The 19477-nt window shown below is 38.8% G+C and overlaps 1 protein-coding gene across 4 annotated transcripts in view; it reads left to right on the top strand.

Annotated features, from left to right (window-relative positions):
- MAP4K3 (mitogen-activated protein kinase kinase kinase kinase 3) overlaps positions 1-19477 on the top strand; it is an 84670-nt gene that overhangs the window by 54185 nt on the left and 11008 nt on the right. For all 4 annotated transcript variants that reach the window (XM_065630665.1, XM_065630666.1, XM_065630664.1 and 1 more), the window contains 11 exons: positions 453-495; positions 1504-1666; positions 2663-2772; positions 4446-4487; positions 8206-8290; positions 9868-9947; positions 12464-12524; positions 12612-12729; positions 15380-15438; positions 17735-17838; positions 18494-18665. In XM_065630665.1, coding sequence (XP_065486737.1) covers positions 453-495; positions 1504-1666; positions 2663-2772; positions 4446-4487; positions 8206-8290; positions 9868-9947; positions 12464-12524; positions 12612-12729; positions 15380-15438; positions 17735-17838; positions 18494-18665 — 1037 coding nt within the window. The remainder of the gene's footprint in view (positions 1-452; positions 496-1503; positions 1667-2662; positions 2773-4445; positions 4488-8205; positions 8291-9867; positions 9948-12463; positions 12525-12611; positions 12730-15379; positions 15439-17734; positions 17839-18493; positions 18666-19477) is intronic.

The raw sequence follows: 19477 nt of genomic DNA, 5'->3' as shown, positions 1-19477 counted from the left end.
AAGTCAGTGGTAAATTTATCAAGGAATGGTTTTCTACAGTTCTCTTGTAATTCCCCTTTGCCCTGTATAGCTACAGATGGCCCTTCAGAAAAGCTCACTGATATCCTAAACCTTCCTCCTCTCAACAGAACATATCAGGCCTGCTCTGCATCTTCGTACTTTTTTCTGCACAGATATGTGCATCTTCAACAAATCAGTTCTTGTCATCTTATGCTCTCTAGGGGAGGATCTGTGATACTCGGGTTTTCGGATGGTATCTGTGGTATGCACAGCAATAACAAAATGTTTTAAAGTATTAGTGATGCAATTATGTGGATATAATAGTGTTGTTGACAAGTTAATGCTGTTTATTTATATAGCATTTATAAAATCCTGTATTCTCATGAATTCTGCAATATGAGTTTCGAAGAACTACACTGAGTAACAATCTGTTTTGTCTCTTTCCTTTCTAGTGCTACTATGAAACCTAAAGTACCGCCTCCTTTACCACCAAAGGTAAGTGGGGGGGATTTTTTTGCCCAGAATAAGAGGGCACTTTAAATAAGCAGGTGCAGAAGTGTCTAATAGACTATACTGATGGTTTTCTCTCTTGAGCCGTGACTTGAAGACCTGAGTCAAGTTTTAAATCAAGTGTATAACCAGGGGGTTGATCTATATGTTTGTAGCCTTTAATTGCAAATCTGCATGAAGTCTTGCACTGTAGGGTATTTGTCAGTGTGAAAGTGCTGTTGCTGACTAATTGCACTTCTGATACTTCAGAAGGAATAAATTGGGTAGTTAAAAAATGTAGTGCCACAAATAGTTTTTAATAAAGAGCTGCCAAATAAAGCACCTGCTTAACTTCTGGTGTCTGGTGATCTTCAGAGGCATGCCTGGGTCAGATGATGTTTTGCATGCTGCCACTTGAAAAGTAAATCTTTTCACATTGAAGTTATCTTAATATGAGCAAAAATAAAAACTAAAAAAGCTTACATCTTTTTGTCCAGCTGTCAGTTCCCCAGACAAAACCTGCAGGTTTGATTACTTACCCTTCTGCACTATCTTTACATAACTGAGAAGAACTTTACAAGCAGCATTAGTGCAGCCAAGTGTCTAAACAATGTTGCCCTCTGTGGTTACATCCCCTATTTGGGATTCTTTACACAAAGTTCTGGCTGTATCATTGAATGTTCCCTCCTTCCTACTAAAATGTCTGATTTGGTTATCTGCAGTCATAAACAGTGACATTTCCGCATGCCCAGTAATTGTTTAATGCATGAGTTGAATATAATGATTTTGAATTTGTCCTTTGTCAATAACAAGGTTTTCCTTTATTGCTCTGTATTTCCTTCTAGTTTGTTTTTTGAAAGAAATCTGCATGGCAGAACATGTTGCTTTCTCAATTTACATGTGAAAATTCCAGGATCCAAATATTACTTGTATTTTTTTTTTCTCATCGAGAAATAACATGGATACTTTGAGTCTTTTTTCATTATGTTTTTATTATTACTATGTCTTTTTCAGCCTAAATCCATCTTTATACCCCAAGAAACTCATTCTTCTGAAAATGATAATCAAGGGACAATCAAGAGATGCCCAACATCAGAGAGCCCAGCAAAATCTGCATCTCAGGTTCCACCTAGACCACCACCTCCTCGGTTACCTCCACAGAAATGTAATGCTTTAGGTAATAAGAGTGAAACCAATAAGTATACAACTATTTCTTAAATAATCTGATGTGATTTTTATTTCTACATCCTCACCTGTGCATACATTAAAACATACTGTGGTAATTTTTCTGTGGTGGGCATGTAACAGAAAGTCCATGAAAGCCAAAATGCACAAAGAAAGCATGCTTAAACTCTTTAGAGGGTCAAATGTACCTTCTAGTAAAGTCACTGACACGATTCCCGCTGATGCCACTGGTGACACAAGTGCTTTTCTAAGTAACAGGCTTACAATGTAGTGTATCAGGATTGTCACAGGGAATAAAACAATTTTCCTGTATGTAGGTTTCAGATTCTGACCCAGTGTGTCAGCTGTTGTTGTCATTTGACATGTTAAGAATAGTTTTGGCTTTCAAAGTTAGCTTTTATGTGTAACAAACTGGATTAGGTAGGAGAGCAACTAATTTTGTTTGTTTACCATTTGGTCAGGCTGTTCTTTTTATGCTTTTGTTCAAGTTTGATGCTTTGAAAATTGCCCTGGGTTGGCTTGTTTTAAGCAAGTTTAATGTTTGACTCTTAATTGATATCTTGCTAGCTCTTCCTTGCTATATGTTTAGTACTGCACTTGACATGTTGCAGATTTGACTGTAAAGCTTAAGTACGCAGTGCTAAGAAATGCCTAAAGTCTATTTAAATTTAATCAATAATTGAACTATAGCCAAGTTTTTCTTTAGAAATGTTAAGTACATTTGTCCTCATAACCATGATTGCATCCCTTTCTATGCCCACAATAGATTGTTATATTAATTACCAAAAGCCATGGACCGAGATTGAATGTGGCTCTGTAGATGGTTGTAAGTGCTCATGTGGGAACATGTATGCTTTAGAGATAAATTAGAGTATCGGAACATGTTCTGACATAAGTGGAAATTTTGGCCTTTCAAAATTGTTTTTAGGCTAGACTACTCTTTGAGATGAAGGTAGAAGAACACATTTCTAAATATGAATCTTCTTAGGTAATGGAGTCACTTCTGTACAATTAAATGGTGAAAGAGAGGGCTCACCACATCAACAGAATGAAGCTAGAGACACTAATTTTTCAAGGAAAGAAAAGAAGGAAATACTGGTATGTATTTAAGTTTCTAAGTGTTATTTTAAAGTTGTCTTAACTGTTCTACACGTGCAATGAAACGAAGCAGGCACGCTCTTTAGTATAGAAATAACACTGCATGGCATCTTGTTTTGTTTGAATCAAAGCACAGTTTTGCTGTGATACAGTCTGAAGTTTGAGTTGGTATTTAATTTTCATTAGAAACTACCATAATCATCGATATACAAGATTTACTTGCTTGCGTTCACATACTTGAGAAACACTTAATGAGAGCAAGATCCTTGTGAGACTGATGTATTAGAATGTGTTGTGCTGAGCAATTAAGGAGTATGCTGCCAACTGATGGCGTGCTGGAGGATTTGACTGGCCCTGGGAAAGGAGCTGAGTCAGGGCTGCTCCCAAATGAGTCCTTCTCCTATCCCAGATGTAGGCATACAGGCATTTTGGTATTCTAGGGGGAAAAAAGAGGAATATAGATTGAGGGTCCACATATGCAAACTCTTTGCCCATTGGCCTCTGGAGCTCTGGGTTTCAGGGTTTAGCAGCTTGGATTTAGTGTCAGACTTGAGCTATGTGTATTTACATGAAGTTGTACTCATGGAAAGAATAGAGTTTTATACCATATGCAGTCTGATCTAGCTGTGAGCTGAGGAAGGGGAATACTCCTGCATCCCTTTCTTCTCTTTAGTGAGTTTTTCCATCAAAGCAGCAAATGGCTTCCGGAGTGGTTGCTCTGTTACCATGATTCAAAAGCAAAAGTGAGAATGTGAGATAGGAAAAAGTGGGACATCTGTAGTTAGATCAGATTAAATGTAACATGAAGCTCCACTCTTTGGGGACTTCTTCTAAGGATGAGGTTGGAAATGTCGCTCTTTTGAGAGAAGTAAAGAGGAAATACGGCAGAAATGTGTGTGGTTTTTGTTTTGTTTTAAGGAAGTGCCAGTAATACTGGCAGTACTTTGGAAAGTATGATTTCCTGAACCGCTTTGAACTTGGCATTTGAAATTGTGTGTTTAAAGTTTCCTATGTTTCCGTAAAATACTCAGAGAAATTGATACTGATACAGGAAAGTGGGTCTAGTACTGATTGATAGAGTTTAATGCTGCTTGTAGTACTGAACAATTTAACAATTGCCACAGCATTGCTTAAACTTTGTGTTTCTGGATATGACATGCTTTCAGGCATCATCGTGATGTGAAAATGTTGTGCAATAGACTGCGCAGACATACAAAGAGGAGATATTAGGGAACCATGTTAACAGTGGAGGTTTCAATGAAAGAAAGATACTGGTAGTTTGTGGTGTGTGGTCAGCAAACTCATACAGAATTATGGAATTGTCAGTTGGAAGGGAAGTCTCTAGCCTAATCTCATGCTTAAAAATGGGATGGTAGCAAAAGCTCAGCCATGACTTTCAGATCTAGCACATGTGGCATTAGACACAGCGGAGTGTCCCAATAGGTGCCTAGTGCCTTCCATTTAGCATAGCATAGAAATATGCAAGTATTGGCTCTTTATTGTTTCCTCATATAATTATGCTCCTCATATAATTATGCTCAGTTATTTATCAAGTGCTTTTAAAAAAATTTTTTTTAGACTTGTATTTTGGTTATGTCGTCGTATGGGGGAGTGTATATGCATATTTATGCATATATGTGCATGTGAGTATAAACATACTTTTTATTTTCTAGAAACCAATTAGTAATGGCCTTCCTCCCACACCTAAAGTACACGTGAGTATTACCAAGACATACAAGTGAATGTTGGAAGCAGGACATTTCCTTACTAAAGCTGAGAGAACACATTTTTTGAATGTTCATAGTATTTTTTTTAATTATAGAAGCTGGTATCTCTTAAATGTTAAGCCACAGATATGAGATTTCAGAAATCACCATTGATTTTGTGCTCTTGAAGTAAATTTTGAAAGGTTTTCTGTTTGCTTCCTTCGTTAAAAAGTGAATGAGAGTTCTGTGACTAATGTGACAGAAATACTTTCAGCGCTGAAGCCTCTCAGGAATGGCAAGTAGCTCAAAGTTTATATTATGCAGCTCTGAGTTTCAAAACTTCTGGAAATAGCATTCATAGATGCCTTAGGGCTGGAAATAACTGTTACAGACATCTATGTGCCCCTTCATAACATAAAGCAAACTAGAATTTCATTGTAATATCTGTGCAGACTTGTCACTATGCTTTTAGCCAGCACTGTGGTCAGAATAGCCAGTTTTCCCTTCTTGACCATTTGTTTCTGCTCTCACCACTCTCCTTGTTGTGTGCTAGAATGTGCATTCATGTAGTTGTGCTGTGCACCAAATGGGGGATTCATCTGATTTTAAACTAATGTTTTTGCTGCGTTACTCCTAAGCCAGATCAGTTTCTCATCTTTCGATAAGAAAATGAAATTGCTATAAGGATATGTAAGTGCAAATGATATTATATTTTGCTTCCTACCAATTTTAGAGAAGCAGGACATGTTAAGGCAGATGTCATGCTTCTCTTCCTTAGAACTGTAATCTCTTGGTTATATGCACAGGATTGTCCCAGAGCTCTGAATTCTTGATATGTTTAGCGTCGTTTATTGAGGCCAATGCTGTTGCAATAAACTAAATATTAAACTAAATGCATGGCCTAGGAGCATGCACTTTCAGCTAGCGAATGACAGAAATTTGGAAGCACTCCTAGCTTTGAAAATAACTGACTTATCATAGGGAGGGAGAAATATGATAGATTCAGTGACTGGAATGAGAAAAAAGGGTAGAAAATAGAGCAGCTCAAAATGAAGTCATATGTGTTGAACCTTTGCCACAAACTTCGGGGACAGGCCATCAGACAATGACTGTGAGTTGCTAATACAATGAAGCTGTTAAAAGAGACTTATTAAAATAGGAAAACTTGTGAAGCTGATGAAATGAGTCTCTGGGTGTTGAACAGCTCTCTGCACCTTCATGCATTTTTGTAGCGCACTAATTCTCTGGTTCTGCTGGTCTTCAGGTTAGAAACTCTTCCCATTGTCCTCTTCTTCCCTCATCACACCACGCCTTTTATGCGCAACTAACTTTGTAACCTTCCTGTTAAGTGTTGAAGACTTGATTTGGCACTTACATGTCCCTCTGTGCTTGCTGTCTCTCCATCAATTGCCAAATAACAAAAATTTGGGTAAGGAAGTGGTTTTTTCTCCCAAGTCATTCGGATTACTAGACTTCATACTTTTCTCTATTGTGGAGTGTGTTTTGCATCCTGACATCACCTAGGAGTCATATATGACAAATACCCTGCTACTGCAAGTAAAATTTTGACAATATTTCAATCTCTTCTTTTTCTGTGGTATATCATTGTTCTGATTCTTGTTTGTTTGGGTTTGATTTGTGGTTCTTAAGTATGTTGCTGAATGGTAAAAAGTGTTTTGTGTTCTCGTTGTCCTCTGAAATAGTTAGATGTTCTAGTGTTCTGTTCAAAATGATATCTATGCATGGTTGCCTGTGACTCTAGAGATTTTGTTCAGCTTTCCTAATAACCCAGTCTGGTAGTATGTTTTTCCCTGCTATCTCAGGTGGCTTGCAGCACACAGAGACCTGTCAGATCCTACCAATGAGGAAGTGCCCTGCCTACTGAAATTCCCCTGAGACTTAAATGCATCCATGGCAGCAGCCATGCTTCAACCTTTTGTTCCATGTTTGTGGGCTTTTTTCCACACTAGCAACTCAGTTTAATTTGTCTGATTCTCAGCTGTGTCCTTGAGATTCTTTTGGTATTTAGAGATTATACCCTCAGGCTCCGTTTACCCTTCTGAGGCATTTGCAAGCAGCATCTTGGCTCTGCAGGCTTCCTGGAGATCAGGACTGAGAATGGCCAGAGGAAAACATTATTAGTCTCTTCTGATTTCCATCTTGTCCTTCTTTCTTATCTGACTTAGCACTGCAGAGCTTAACTAGGTCTTAGCAGTGAGCACAGCTTTCCTCAGCATCTCTCTTCAGTGCTTGGAAAGCATCAAGGAGAATTGCGTAGCTGGTTACAGGAGCAGCAGAAACACCAGTCTCCTAGGAGATTAGTGCTGCCACTGTCATCTGGTGTGTTTTCTGTTGAGTGCCTTCCAGTGCCTTGCACACATGGAAAGAGGCCATAAAAAGCCCGCCCAAAAAACCTTTATTGTTTTTCTTGATGTCATCCCTCCTTTAAACTCCTTGCTACCAAGGGATTTGACAACATTGAACCTGTCAGTACCTCAAGGTCACTCTGTGTCAGTGTCTTCTCATATTCCTGCCTCATGTATTTTTCTTACGCTTGCAGATGGTTCATCTTTTTGTCTAGCAAGCAGCCAGCTGCCTGCCTGGTACTCAGATTCCTGCAGTAGTGCTGGAGTCTTTGAAGTTCTTTTTCTTTTCTTATTGAACTAAACTATGTTCATAAGAGACTGAAACGTATGCAGACTTTCTTATTCAGCAGCAGGTTAACAAAAAAAAAATTATCCAAATACTGATATGAGAGCTACTTGTTTAATTCAGTTTATAGATTTATAGTAGTTTACGAAGTATTCATATGAAGTGAAAACATTGTCATTCTGTAGCTGCATTACAGGGTGTGTTGCTTTGCGTAAAGGTGATACTTGCTTGTATTCCAGATGACAGCCGTTAGCTACGACTGGTTCTTATGTTTGACCATCATCTGATAAATGATAACATGTCACTTTACTAATTGTTGTTTACTACTGCATAATTCCTTTTCATCTACAGTACTATAGATCAGCTCTGCTCCTTAACAAACAGGATGGGTAAATTATTATGTTGACGTTTGAGAGGAAAGACGGCAGCCCTGGCTTTTGCTTTTCTGTCATCTTGAAGCAAATTTACTAAGTATTCCTATAAATGCCTGCAAATGTTGCACTTCACTAGGAGGAAGATGGAGAGATTGATTATATTACACTACGTCAGACACTTAATAGGCAATCTGAGTTTGTTAAGGTTATGCGGAACAAGGAGTGGCATCTTCTACAAGAGGTTTCCCTTTGGGAAGCAATCAATACTGAAAATAACTTGAAACAACACAAAGAATCTGACACTAAGATTTTTATTGTTGCATGACCTAGAGTTTTGTTTTAAATATGTGAAATGTGGCAAGAATAAAGTTTCTCTGAGACTTCCTAAAGTCACATAATTCAGGAACCTTTTTAGGTTTGTCACCTTTGTAATAAGTATGCGCTTAGACTGTTAACTTAAGAGCCAGTTCCGAAATGCTAATTCTTGTATGTTTGTTCAGAAATGTCTTGCATACGAAGGAAAAGTCACTTAAAAAAAAAAAAAAATCCTGTTGTCAACTTGTCTGGATGAGTTTGTTTTCCACATGGCAAATGAAGCTAATCATAAGCTTTTGTTACTACTTTATGTAAAAATAATCCTACTGGAAATGTTACGTGTTAATTTTTCATAAGTATATTTTAAATTGTTTTTACTTCTACAGATGGGTGCTTGCTTTTCAAAAGTTTTCAATGGCTGTCCATTAAAAATTCATTGTGCAACATCATGGATAAATCCAGATACAAGAGGTAGTGTGTTGCATATATTTTATCCATTTTGTCCTCTCCTTGAATTTCAGGAGTTGTAAAATAGGTTTATTTACGTAAACATGAGTTCTTCTTTAATTATGCCACTGCTGTCTGAAGTTCAATGTTTTCTTTTTAATTATGTTAAGACATGTGGGGTGCAGTTTTCAGCTTTGATTATAAAGAATAAATTGCGTATCAAAGGTAAAAATCAAAGCAAAACATTTTTTTTTGTTTTTATTCAAGATTCTTCTCAAAATGTTAGTCCAAAAGATGCCAATCCTAATTTGTTTTTAAAACGTCTGACTTCTGGATGTCCTAGTTGCAATTTATCATTCTTTATCATTTGTCATGATTCTCTATCATTCACTTGGGTTTTTTGGGGTTTCGGGGCGGGGGGGGTGTGTTTGGTTTTTTGTGGGGTTTTTTTTGTGGGTTTTTTGTTTGTTTTTTTTCGTTTGGTTGGTTTGGGGGGGGTTGTTGTTGTTTTGGGGGGTGTTTTTGTTTTTGGTGTTGTGGTGTTGGGTTTGGTGTTGTGGTGTTGGGTTTGGTGTTGTGGTGTTGGGTTTGGTGTTGTGTGGTGTGGTTCGTTGTTTTTTTTCCCCACCAAAAACTTTTCTGGTACCTACAGGTTTCTGCAGCTCTCTTTATTTTCACATACATTTTAGTGCTTTATTAAGTAATCTGATGAAAGAGATAATTGGTAACATTGTACTTACTTTGCCTGCAATTTCACCTTTTGATTATAGGCTCTATAGACGTGCTGCTGAGCCAGTAAACAAGAAAACACTTAGGTTTTTTTTAGAAACTGAAATTACAGAAGTCAGTCTTTTGCAGTTGACGTCTTCTCAATATGAGATGTCTGTTTTGTTCACATGCCTAAATACAATCCAGGATATTAATTATGTTCTAGAAGTGAGGCACGTGCAAAGTACTGAGAAAATGTTCCAGTCAGTACTGCTGTTGAAGTACTCCAAAAGGAGGCTATGAATATGACACAAAATATATGAAAATGTTGAAGTAGGAGGCCCCACCTTGAAAACCGTGTTCAGTTTTGGGCCCCTCATCATAAGGAGGACATTGAAATACTAGAGAGAGTTCAGAGAAGGACGAGGCTGGTGAGGGGCCTGGAGCACAAGTCTGATGAGGAGCAGCTGAGGGAACTGGGGCTGTTCAGCCTGGAGGAAAGGAGGCTGAGGGGAGACCTGATCGCTGTCTGCAACTACCTGAAAGGAGGGTGTAGCATGGAGGGGGTTGGTCTCTTCTCCCAAGTAGCAAGTGATAGGATGAGAGGAAATGGCCTCAAGTTGTGCCAGAGGAGGTTTAGATTGGGTATTAGGAAAGAATTCTTCACAGAAAGGATTGTCAGGCGTTGGAACAGGCTGCCCAGGGAAGTGGTGGAGTCACCAGCCCTGGAGGTGTCTAAAAGGCGTTTAGATGAGGTTCTTAGGGACATAGTTTAGTGCTAGAGTTAGGTTATGGCTGGACTCGATGATCCCAAGGGTCTCTTCCAACCGAAATGATTCTATAAAACACACCTTCCTTAAATCAAGATTTCAGGATTTTTTTTGTGTTTGCAGATCAGTACTTGATATTTGGTGCAGAGGAAGGTATTTACACGCTGAACCTTAATGAACTTCATGAAACATCAATGGAGCAGGTATATTTCTGTTTTCATATTTTGGAAAAAGCCCATATCTTTGGCGTTTTTTAAGCCCCTCAGATTAATGTTGTATAATCCTTATAAAATTATCTTTACTACAGTTACTTTGGCACTAGCTACACTGAGAAATACCTTTTAATGTTTACTACTGAAGATACCTTTCAGTCGTGTTTAAGTTTTTTGTAGGCCGACGCAGGTCTAAGTAGGAGATCTGCATATATCAGTGTGTTGAACTTCATTGTAGTGCATTGTCCTGCAGTTAAATGATTTGTTAAATAGTATGGAATTTCCCTGATATGTTTTGGATGAAAGATTCTATTTCCTTTAAAGCTTTGTTACAAGATAGAATGTTTGCAACAAATGTGTTTCAGCTACAGGGAAGCAAGGAGTTCCTTTGTACAATAGATTCCATTCTTTTAGTTTTAAAAGCGGCTTTGGCGGTGCAACTCAGCTTACTGAATCCCAACTGAAACTCTGTCTTTGCAGAATCTTATAAACAGTAAATTTTTCAAAGGGATAACGGGGAGGGGGAAAGGCCAATTGCAGGCTTTGCTGTATGGTGTTTTTTCCAGCTCTTTTGTTAATCTCTAAGAGACCTGGTTTTTTTCCTGCCTTCTCCCTAACTTAGGGAGCTATGCATCTGCCACCAAGATGGAGGAATTTGCAAGGACAGCCTTCATGCTGTAAGCTGGAGGCACTGGTGTTTGCTCATCATCCATGGTCCAGACATTGTAGATATATCTGGTTTTCTGAGAAGGCAGACTAGCTTGCACTGAGCTCCATGTAGCCTGTACTCTTACTGGTGCTTGAGTTAGCTAGTTTAAACTTAGCTCAGGTAACTCTTTGCTGCTACAATGCAGTTGTAAAATCTCTGAGATATATCACTAATACAATAATTCCTTTAGGCCAGGTAGACCAAAGAAAGTTTTGTTTGATTTTGTTTCTTTTGGGTTTTGTGGCTTTTTTTTCTTTAACTGGGAATGAGAATAAGTGTAATGAAACTCCTGCTCTCATATCCAACCTTGTTTTCTCTAATCCTCAGATACTAAGTCACAATAGCTTATGCAGCTACAGAAGATCAATCAAACTTGCACATTAAATTTGGATACAGACAGTCTGGTAGATTATGTTAGGTTTTTTTACACTGTGTTTAGGTTATGAGGACACTTCAGGAATAGTAGTGCACCCTCTGTGCCAAACATTTATTACATCATTATTTATAATAGGTAATAGGGCTTCAATAGCATTTTCAAGTTCAGTGTTTCACTTCATTATTTACTCTCCAGGTCTGATACAATTCAGCGTAAAAGCAAAAGTAGTATCCTTGGTAATTTTTCACTACATTCCACTTTGTTAATGGACAAAGCAGAAATAACATACCTTTCCAGGGGTTAGTGCAGCTTCAAGATGAATCCCTTGCTCTTTGACAGAAAAATATTTCAATATTTACAGATCTCTTAAAATCTTTCTAATAAATCAGCAGTGAGGGGGGTTTTGTTGTTGTTGTAGTTTGGTGGGATTTTTTTGTTTGGGATTTTCTTTTTTGGGGAGAGGGGGGAAGAGGGTTAGGTGGTTCTTTTTTTTTGTGGGTTTTTTTTTAAGAGCAAAAGAAGTGTCCTCCTGAGTGGTCTGGCTAGCCCAATAGTCTGTTTTGTAAAGTGGCAGCAGGAAATGCCTGTGAACTTGGCAACTGTCTGCTGTCTCTTCTCCTTGGACTCCACTGCACTCTGAATCAGGGATGTTGGAGGATCCCTGCCTATTGGCTCCTTGTGTCCATGTACAGGCCTGTTGAACATGAGTATGTCTAATCCCTCGGTTATGCTGTTGATACTTTCTACCTCCATGACCTCTTGTGGCAGCAAGCTCCAGAAGTTATGTGAGAGGGGAAAAGAGTACCAACTTCTTAAAAATCTCTTTATTGTTTTTAAAGGATGTCTTGCTGGTTTCACCTTTCTACTAATTGTGGGATCTGACGAATAACAATTCTGCCTTGACCATTTGTTGCATTCCTTGGTCACTGAAGTGAAATGTGTAATCATATGCAGATGAAGAGTCCCTTCAAGTGCCAGATTTAATAGTTTCAAGAGATATGGACTGTCACAGGCTTTAGAATGGCGATGGTTTAACCATGCCTTGTTTACTGAAGTTTACACTGTTAAGCTTTTCTCCTTTGAAGGAGAAGGTTTGGTTTTCAAAATTTTTGAAAAGGGATGGATTGATCTTTATAATGATGTCTTGTGGGCTAATTATAGTACTTGAAGACATGAATATAAAATGTGCTAATTGTCTAAATGTTAACGTGTGTGTTAAATATAGTGTGTGTGCCTCTGAATTAACTCTGGAATCCAGGTAAACATTACTTGGCTTAAGCTAATTTCTGCTACAAAAAGTAAGTCAGTATTAGTTTTGTCCTGTTGTCTATACAGGTATTAATTGATCAACTTAATGTGCTCGTATTTTGTGTATATCAAATTGAATGCTTTTTGTTCTTTGTTCTTCCTTGCTTTTACCAGCTATTTCCTCGAAGGTGTACGTGGCTATATGTCATGAACAATTGCTTGTTATCAATATCTGGTAAGTTACTGTGCTGTCTTTGAGTGGTAGTGCTGGTAAACATTTGGTATTGTATTTGAAGTGTGATTTTTGTTTCCTAATTTCCAGGTAAAGCTTCTCAGCTTTATTCCCATAATCTACCAGGACTCTTTGATTATGCAAGGCAAATGCAAAAGTTACCTGTTGCTATTCCAGCACATAAACTCCCTGACCGAATACTTCCCAGGTAAACACACGTCATCAGATATATCAGAATATCTTAATTCTGGGAGTTGTAGATATGCTTGTGGAATTCTAGGAATACCAAATAATGTGGAACACCAGATAATACGGAGCTCTGTTCACAGATTGCTATGAATAACTTATATGGGCATTAATGAGAGGGTAGACCCCTAAATTTACACTAATCAAGATATGAATATATTCTTATTAAAGAAATGGGTTTTGGTACGTATTACCTTCTTGTCATGAAGCCTCTTGTTTCTGGGCATGACTCTTCTCAGATATCATCCGGTATGGTAAATCCTGATTATACTTGACGCTAAAAAAAATCTAGGGTCAGTATTGTACCTGTGATATTTCAGGCAAGTAGAAACAGTGATCTTGCATTAGTAACTCTGGGCACTATCTTTCCATTCAATGAAGAAAAAATAATGGGGGTGTGTAATCTCTTACTGCAGAGGGAATGGGCTCATGGGTTGTTTTCAAAGCTGGGAAGAGTAGAACTGGGTTACAGATCTGACGTTCATCATTGGATTGTCATTTTTTGCGAACCAGTGTAGAGGGTACTTTTGTCTCCAGATGCCTACAGCACATTGTGCAGCCCCTCCAGCTTTATTTACTAACAAGCACATACAAAATCCCAGAGACTGGGTACAGTGCTGGCTGCCAAACAGGCATTAGGAACCCGTTCAAATCCAAGAGGAGGAGGTAATAACACTGATCTAGTTTGCAGAGGAACCTTTAATTCTTAAAGTGCAGAGCGAATCAGTTTTTTCTCATATAATAGGCTTTCTGTTAGGAAAAAGGTCTCTAAAAGACCTGATTCTCTGCTACCTTTGGTTCTGCTAACAGCCTATTAACATTTAATTCTGGAATTCAGGAAAGGCTTCTTTTTCAGTCACCTGCAGACATAATGGTGCAGCACTTGTCTGAAAATTGTGTTATTCCTAGAGGCTAAATTCTAATTACCCAAGAGATAATATGTGCTTTGAATTGTTGTCTTCTGTGTGTCTGCACCACTGTTCTGTTCCTCTCTTCCAAACTAACTTTGGCTGGGTGACTTTGGCTTGAGGACTGCATCAGCAGTGGACTAATAACCATAATTACAAGGATCATGTGAGGAAGGCCTTCTGACTACATCCAACATGGAATGACACCTCACCTAAGTTGCAAAGGGCTCAGAAAATTTCTCATCCAGTCATGTCACTTCCCAAGAAAAATGCAGCACGACCTGAATGTGCGAGCGCCAAGCCAGACATTCAAAGGCAGGAGAGATTCATTTAGATAATCTGGTTTGCTGTTTTATCCCTTGCTGTTAGCCGTCAGGGTAGTAATGTTTAGCTAGGCAGAAGTATGTTTGAAGTATGTAGAAGAGCGTAATTTTTTTCCTATTAGGCCACAAAGTGTATTCTTCAGCAAGTTCCTGGATACCATGATGATGAGTGCTTCATGAAAAATGTAGATATGTTAAAAGCAAAGTGTTTTGGTAGGTAACATGCAAAGCAAAATAGAATTTAAAGTAATTTGTGAGGTTCATATATTCACCTGCAAAATGGTTGAAGCTCAACTTATGATACTTGGTAGGCAAATATTCAGTAGCAGAAAATATGTCCATGATGAGTCTCCTTTCCAGCTTCTTTCCTTTGAATGTCCTTGAGCAGTTCCTTTCAAACCTTCCATGACTTCTTCCAACCAAAATTGGTGGCCAGTCCTCAGTTTTCATGCTGCTCAGTTCTGCTGCGTTATCACTCCTGGACAGCTTTGTTTGAAAAGCTATACACGTATGTCCCCAATTCATAGTTTTGACTGCAGCATCTATCATCCTACTTATTCCCATCTTTCCTACAGCATCAAGTTAGTTATTTTTACTGTCCAGGCTACTGTGGCCAATCTTAATACTGTCTGTCTGTCATCGTCTAGTCTCTGTAGAAACACCAGTTCCCACTACCAGCAAATAACAACATCTACTCTGACTTATCAGATAAATTTTCAAGTAATTGTTTTCATGATTTCTCAAGTTGTGTCCTCTGCACATGAGAACAGATCTTGCAAAGCTGCAAGTCTAAAGTCCTCCTTCAGACTTCTTGAAACACATGCTGTGCTGCCTGTGAAAAGTTTTGCAAAATTTAAGCTATTAGTTTGCAAGGACTTTGGCCCAGCAAGCTATTCAGTACAGCATCATTTCCCACACCCCTTGGGTCCCTGTGCCTTGTCTTTGAACTATAATGTCCTTGGAATAAGAGTGAACTTTGTCTGTGTAGTAACCAGCACAAGACGCAATAAGTTACAGCATTACAGAGAAGAATGATCATGAGAGTACCAATAGACAATCCAGGCATGTGTATAAATACATACAATTAAACAGCAACAGATAGTGGTAAATGACGCTTGAAGGTACTGAGGTACTTATTCCTCTCCATTCCTGACTTTTATAATAACTGCATTCATAATGCTGCATAACCGAACAGCACCTCCTTGCTAACAGAGGAATGACCATGTATGTTCTAGGCATACCGTTTTGCAAATAAATATACAAATAAATATATTTTTAGGTTTTCTGGGGGGCAAATATAATTTTCCCACCACAACTCTCTAAAAAGCAAATTAAATAAATTGTTTTAGTTGATCAATACTTTTGTATTTATATCTTGCAGAAAGTTTGCAGTGTCTACAAAAATTCCTGACACTAAATGGTGTCAGAAGTGCTGTGTTGGTAAGTAAAGTTCTGCAGAATAAATGCTAAGAAGCAGTACAAATGGTAGCAGCATTAAGATTACTGAGTCAGGTTTAGGAGGTAAAAGGAGAAGAGACTTTTGTCACTATTGTGAAACTATGCATTTGCAGACAGCAAGCTCCTTCAGGTTAGTCCTTGTGTTTAAGCAGTGAAAACTTTCCCATTTTGTTCTTTAAATATGAAGGCAATTCTCAAGAAATGCAGAGAAGCTGAATGCATGTCAAATTTAAACCAGCCCTCAGGAAGAACCTAATCTCCATGGATGGACTGACTTAAAGAAGTTACCAGCAGGCTAAAGTAGCGTGACTTCTTAGCACAAGTTGCAGCTATCAATATTGGATGATAAAAAGCAAGGAGTATTTTCACTTCTTTGAGGACAGTGTTGTCTCTGAAGCCTTTATAGTGTGAGAATTGGTAAGCAAGCATCTGTCAGTTATCCTGACAAAAATCTCCCCGATATTGCTACAACATCTGATGTTTATTATCTCTTATTTGTCCAACTCACCTGTTAAAACTTGACTTTTTCTGGGATACAAGTCCTCTAGGGTGCAGTAGGGTAGCAAATTAAATAAACTGTTTGCTATGTACGTCCAGGCCTTGCCCTAATTGAGGCATCTTGTCAAACCGTGAATGTTAATGGATGCTGAAGGGAACACCTGAAGAGGTGGAGTGACATGAATGCTGGCTTTCTGACATGAAAGTTAATTTGGAAGTCCATATGTTTTCAGATCTCTGTTTATGACATGAGAAACCTGGTGGCGTGCTCCTCTGTGATCTGTTCCTGTACCAACAGGCACAGAATTTAATGAGAGTGCCGCAGGACGTGGAGGCTGCTGTCCTGCTGTTCAGAGATAGCTTAGCCTGATGAGCCAGGAGTTCTCCTTGCATGATAGGCCTAAGTGATAATTTGTGATAGCAACAAGGGCAGCTGCAAAAGGCAGGTCCAAGGGGAGAAATGATAGATTCCCCCCTCCTGCCCTGCTTACGACATGCGGCCTCGGGCTCCATTCATGCTGGCACCATCGGTATCCCTTGGCCTGGGGGAAGCAGCAGTGCCACAGGAGGCAGGAAAAGACAAGAACTTCTGCTCTTGTTTTTCCACCTTATAGGTGTTGGTAATTGCACATTTTGTGGTTTCTGCTACTGAGTTCCGCCTTCCTAAGGGTCACACCAAGCATTATTTGCTGCAGTTTGCAGTCGGTTGGACTGACATTGAGTAAGAATTTGAGATTAATGAAATTAAGCTTTGATGTTTAAGGTGCCAAGGGATTGCTTAGTGGATTTCCTTGGCAGTAAGGTAGTATGAGTGTATTTCAGTTGTGTAGATGGTGTTGGATTGTAGAAGCTTGTTATCTGAACTGTGTTTTTAATTGCCTGATGGCTCACAGTCACTTTACTGTGCTTTAAAATCTGGTCTTTAGATGTAGTTGTACAAAGTGCAAAGTAACACTTGTTCATCTTAATGAATATGCTAGCGCAGTGCTTAAGCAGTGACATTTTGTCAATGCTGTAGAATTAAAGTTGTGAAACTTCATATTTCACAGTGCCCAATTTTGCAACTTTATTGTTCTCTTCCAATTTTTAGTTAAGTTCTGACAAACAATAGTAGAAGAGCAGTTGAGTGGAAATAGATTATGACACTTCAAAAAAAAAAAAAACACCACTGAATTTCCTGCTGATCTAGAAGAGTTAATCAAGAATATAGACCTGCCAGATTTCAGACTTGCTGTGACAGTGCTTGGAAGGTAGCTGAGCAGTTCTCAAGTGACAGTGAGTGTTCAGTGCCTGCTGGATAACTGTGTGTCACAGAAAAAGCCATTCTTGTAATAGCTTCCCATGATGAATTTGGAGATAGCTTAGGCAAACCAACGTGGTGGGGCAAGATGCTTCAAAGGTGTATGCAGTCAACTATTTTTTTTAAGACTATGTAAAATAGTAAATCCCACCTACTAGTCTTAAAAAACAAAACCAAACCCACTTCATTTTGAGTTGGAGAAGTGAAATGTTCCACAGTGCTCTTGTGGGAGTCCTGTTTATTATGGCTTATTTGGCACCAGCTGTTCATGCCCAGTGGAAGGGCAGCCCCTGCTCCAGCATGATTAATGTCACCATTTTCATAGTGTGGATGTTGACTTTTCAGCAGCTTCTTTATAAAAAAGATTAGAGTGGTGATGGGTGTATTCCAAAATTGTATGGACTGTTATTTAGTTGGAAATTGTTTATAATTTGTATTTGCTTAGTACACTAATGTATTTTACCTCTCCTTTTTTGGCAGTGAGGAATCCCTACACGGGTCATAAGTACCTTTGTGGAGCACTACAGTCTAGCATTGTTTTGTTAGAATGGGTTGAACCAATGCAAAAATTTATGTTAATCAAGGTAATATTATGATAAGTTCAGTTCTATTTATGCGTAATTTAATGCGTAATATGTATTAACTGACTCGAAATATTTACAGGGATGTTCTTGGTTTTGCGGTACACTTCAGTAAGAAAAACTCTGGCTGACAAACTGAGATGAGACATGGTGGAGTGATAACATGGGTTAACAGGAGGCATGCTCCCGTACCAGAGAGAAGGTGGCCACTTATTCTATGTGTTGTGACACTGGAGGTGCCCAGAAATGCTTGTTATCTTCCCATGTGACACCACCTGAAGAGACAGAGCCAGGGTGGACTGATGTTTGTAGAGGGGCAGCTGCTATAACTTGATCAGCCTGGGAAACAAGGCTTAGAGACTCCATAGTCAGGGAGAGCAGTGGCAGGTATAGCACTTTTGGCATCTCTGGGTAGCTGCGCAGCACACACATGATGAAAGACATCCTATCGTATTTTAACTGAGTCAGGATGAAGCCTCTCTAAATAAACTTAACTCACACTTTTTGTATCTATCAATTACTGTTACCTGGACCTGGAGAAGTAAAATTAATATTACAAAATGTATTACCTAAAATTTACCATAGAGTTTAAATAGCTAATAGCAACTCAGACTAAACTTGTTTCCTTTCTAATATCTATTTTTGTTTCTTAATCTAGCACATAGATTTTCCTGTACCTTGTCCGCTGAGATTGTTTGAAATGCTGGTAGTCCCTGAGCAGGAATTCCCTTTAGTTTGTGTCGGTGTCAGTAGAGGAAGAGACTTCAACCAGGTGGTGAAGTTTGAGACTGTCAACCCAAATTCTACCTCTTCATGGTTTACAGAAACAGGTTTGTGTGCTGTTGTAATTGGATTCAGAAATGGTCCTTGCTCTTCTATTATAGCTGAAGCACTAGAAAGGTAGTTTCCCCTGAGGAAACCAAAGGCTAAACCATTAAGTCTAAGTGATAATTTTAAGTTCTCCATTTAAAGGGGTATCTGGTTGTACCTGCATGCACATGCACTTTTTTTTAATGTATCTGCTTTTTGAACTGACTGGATTTCTTGACATGTTGAATATAGCAGAGGATGGAGGTGTGGCTTCTTGCACTTCCATAAATCAGGCTGTACATGGCTGTTACCCACTGTGCTGTTCTGTGCTCTAGCCTGGCACCATGACTTCTCTTTATTTAATAGATTTTAATCAAATTACACTCTGAGCAATTCCTTTCAACATTGCTGTAGGTGTGGTTTGACTCTGCAATAAGCCAGTGTGTTTAGAAGTGGTGTTATAAGCCTCCTGCAGAGAGACAGCGTATTTCTATTCTTCCGATGTTTATGGAAAGCGGAAGGGATTAGGACCACTGGTAGCAGGAAACGAAGTACCTGTCCATCACTGGTCCAGGTGCTGTGTGTGAGGAGGCTACCATCTGAGCAACAGTAGAAATTCTCTAATGAAGGAAGCATGCTAAAAATTACTTTTCGAGAATTGCAAGGTTCCCCCCTAAACCTAGATGCAGTAGTGAGCTGACCCCAGTCATAGCTTGCAGATTTAGAATCAGTAAATAGCTTTATTATGAGGTATAGAGTCCTCATTGATCCATGATGAATTTATGCATAGCCCTGTGCTGGCATATACGTGTATATGAGTCTGGCTGATGGT

This window comes from Caloenas nicobarica, chromosome 3 (genome assembly GCF_036013445.1).
Source record: "Caloenas nicobarica isolate bCalNic1 chromosome 3, bCalNic1.hap1, whole genome shotgun sequence".
NCBI lineage: Eukaryota > Metazoa > Chordata > Aves > Columbiformes > Columbidae > Caloenas > Caloenas nicobarica.
Note: the sequence above shows the minus strand (reverse complement) of the source record. Positions and strands in the feature narration are given on the sequence as shown.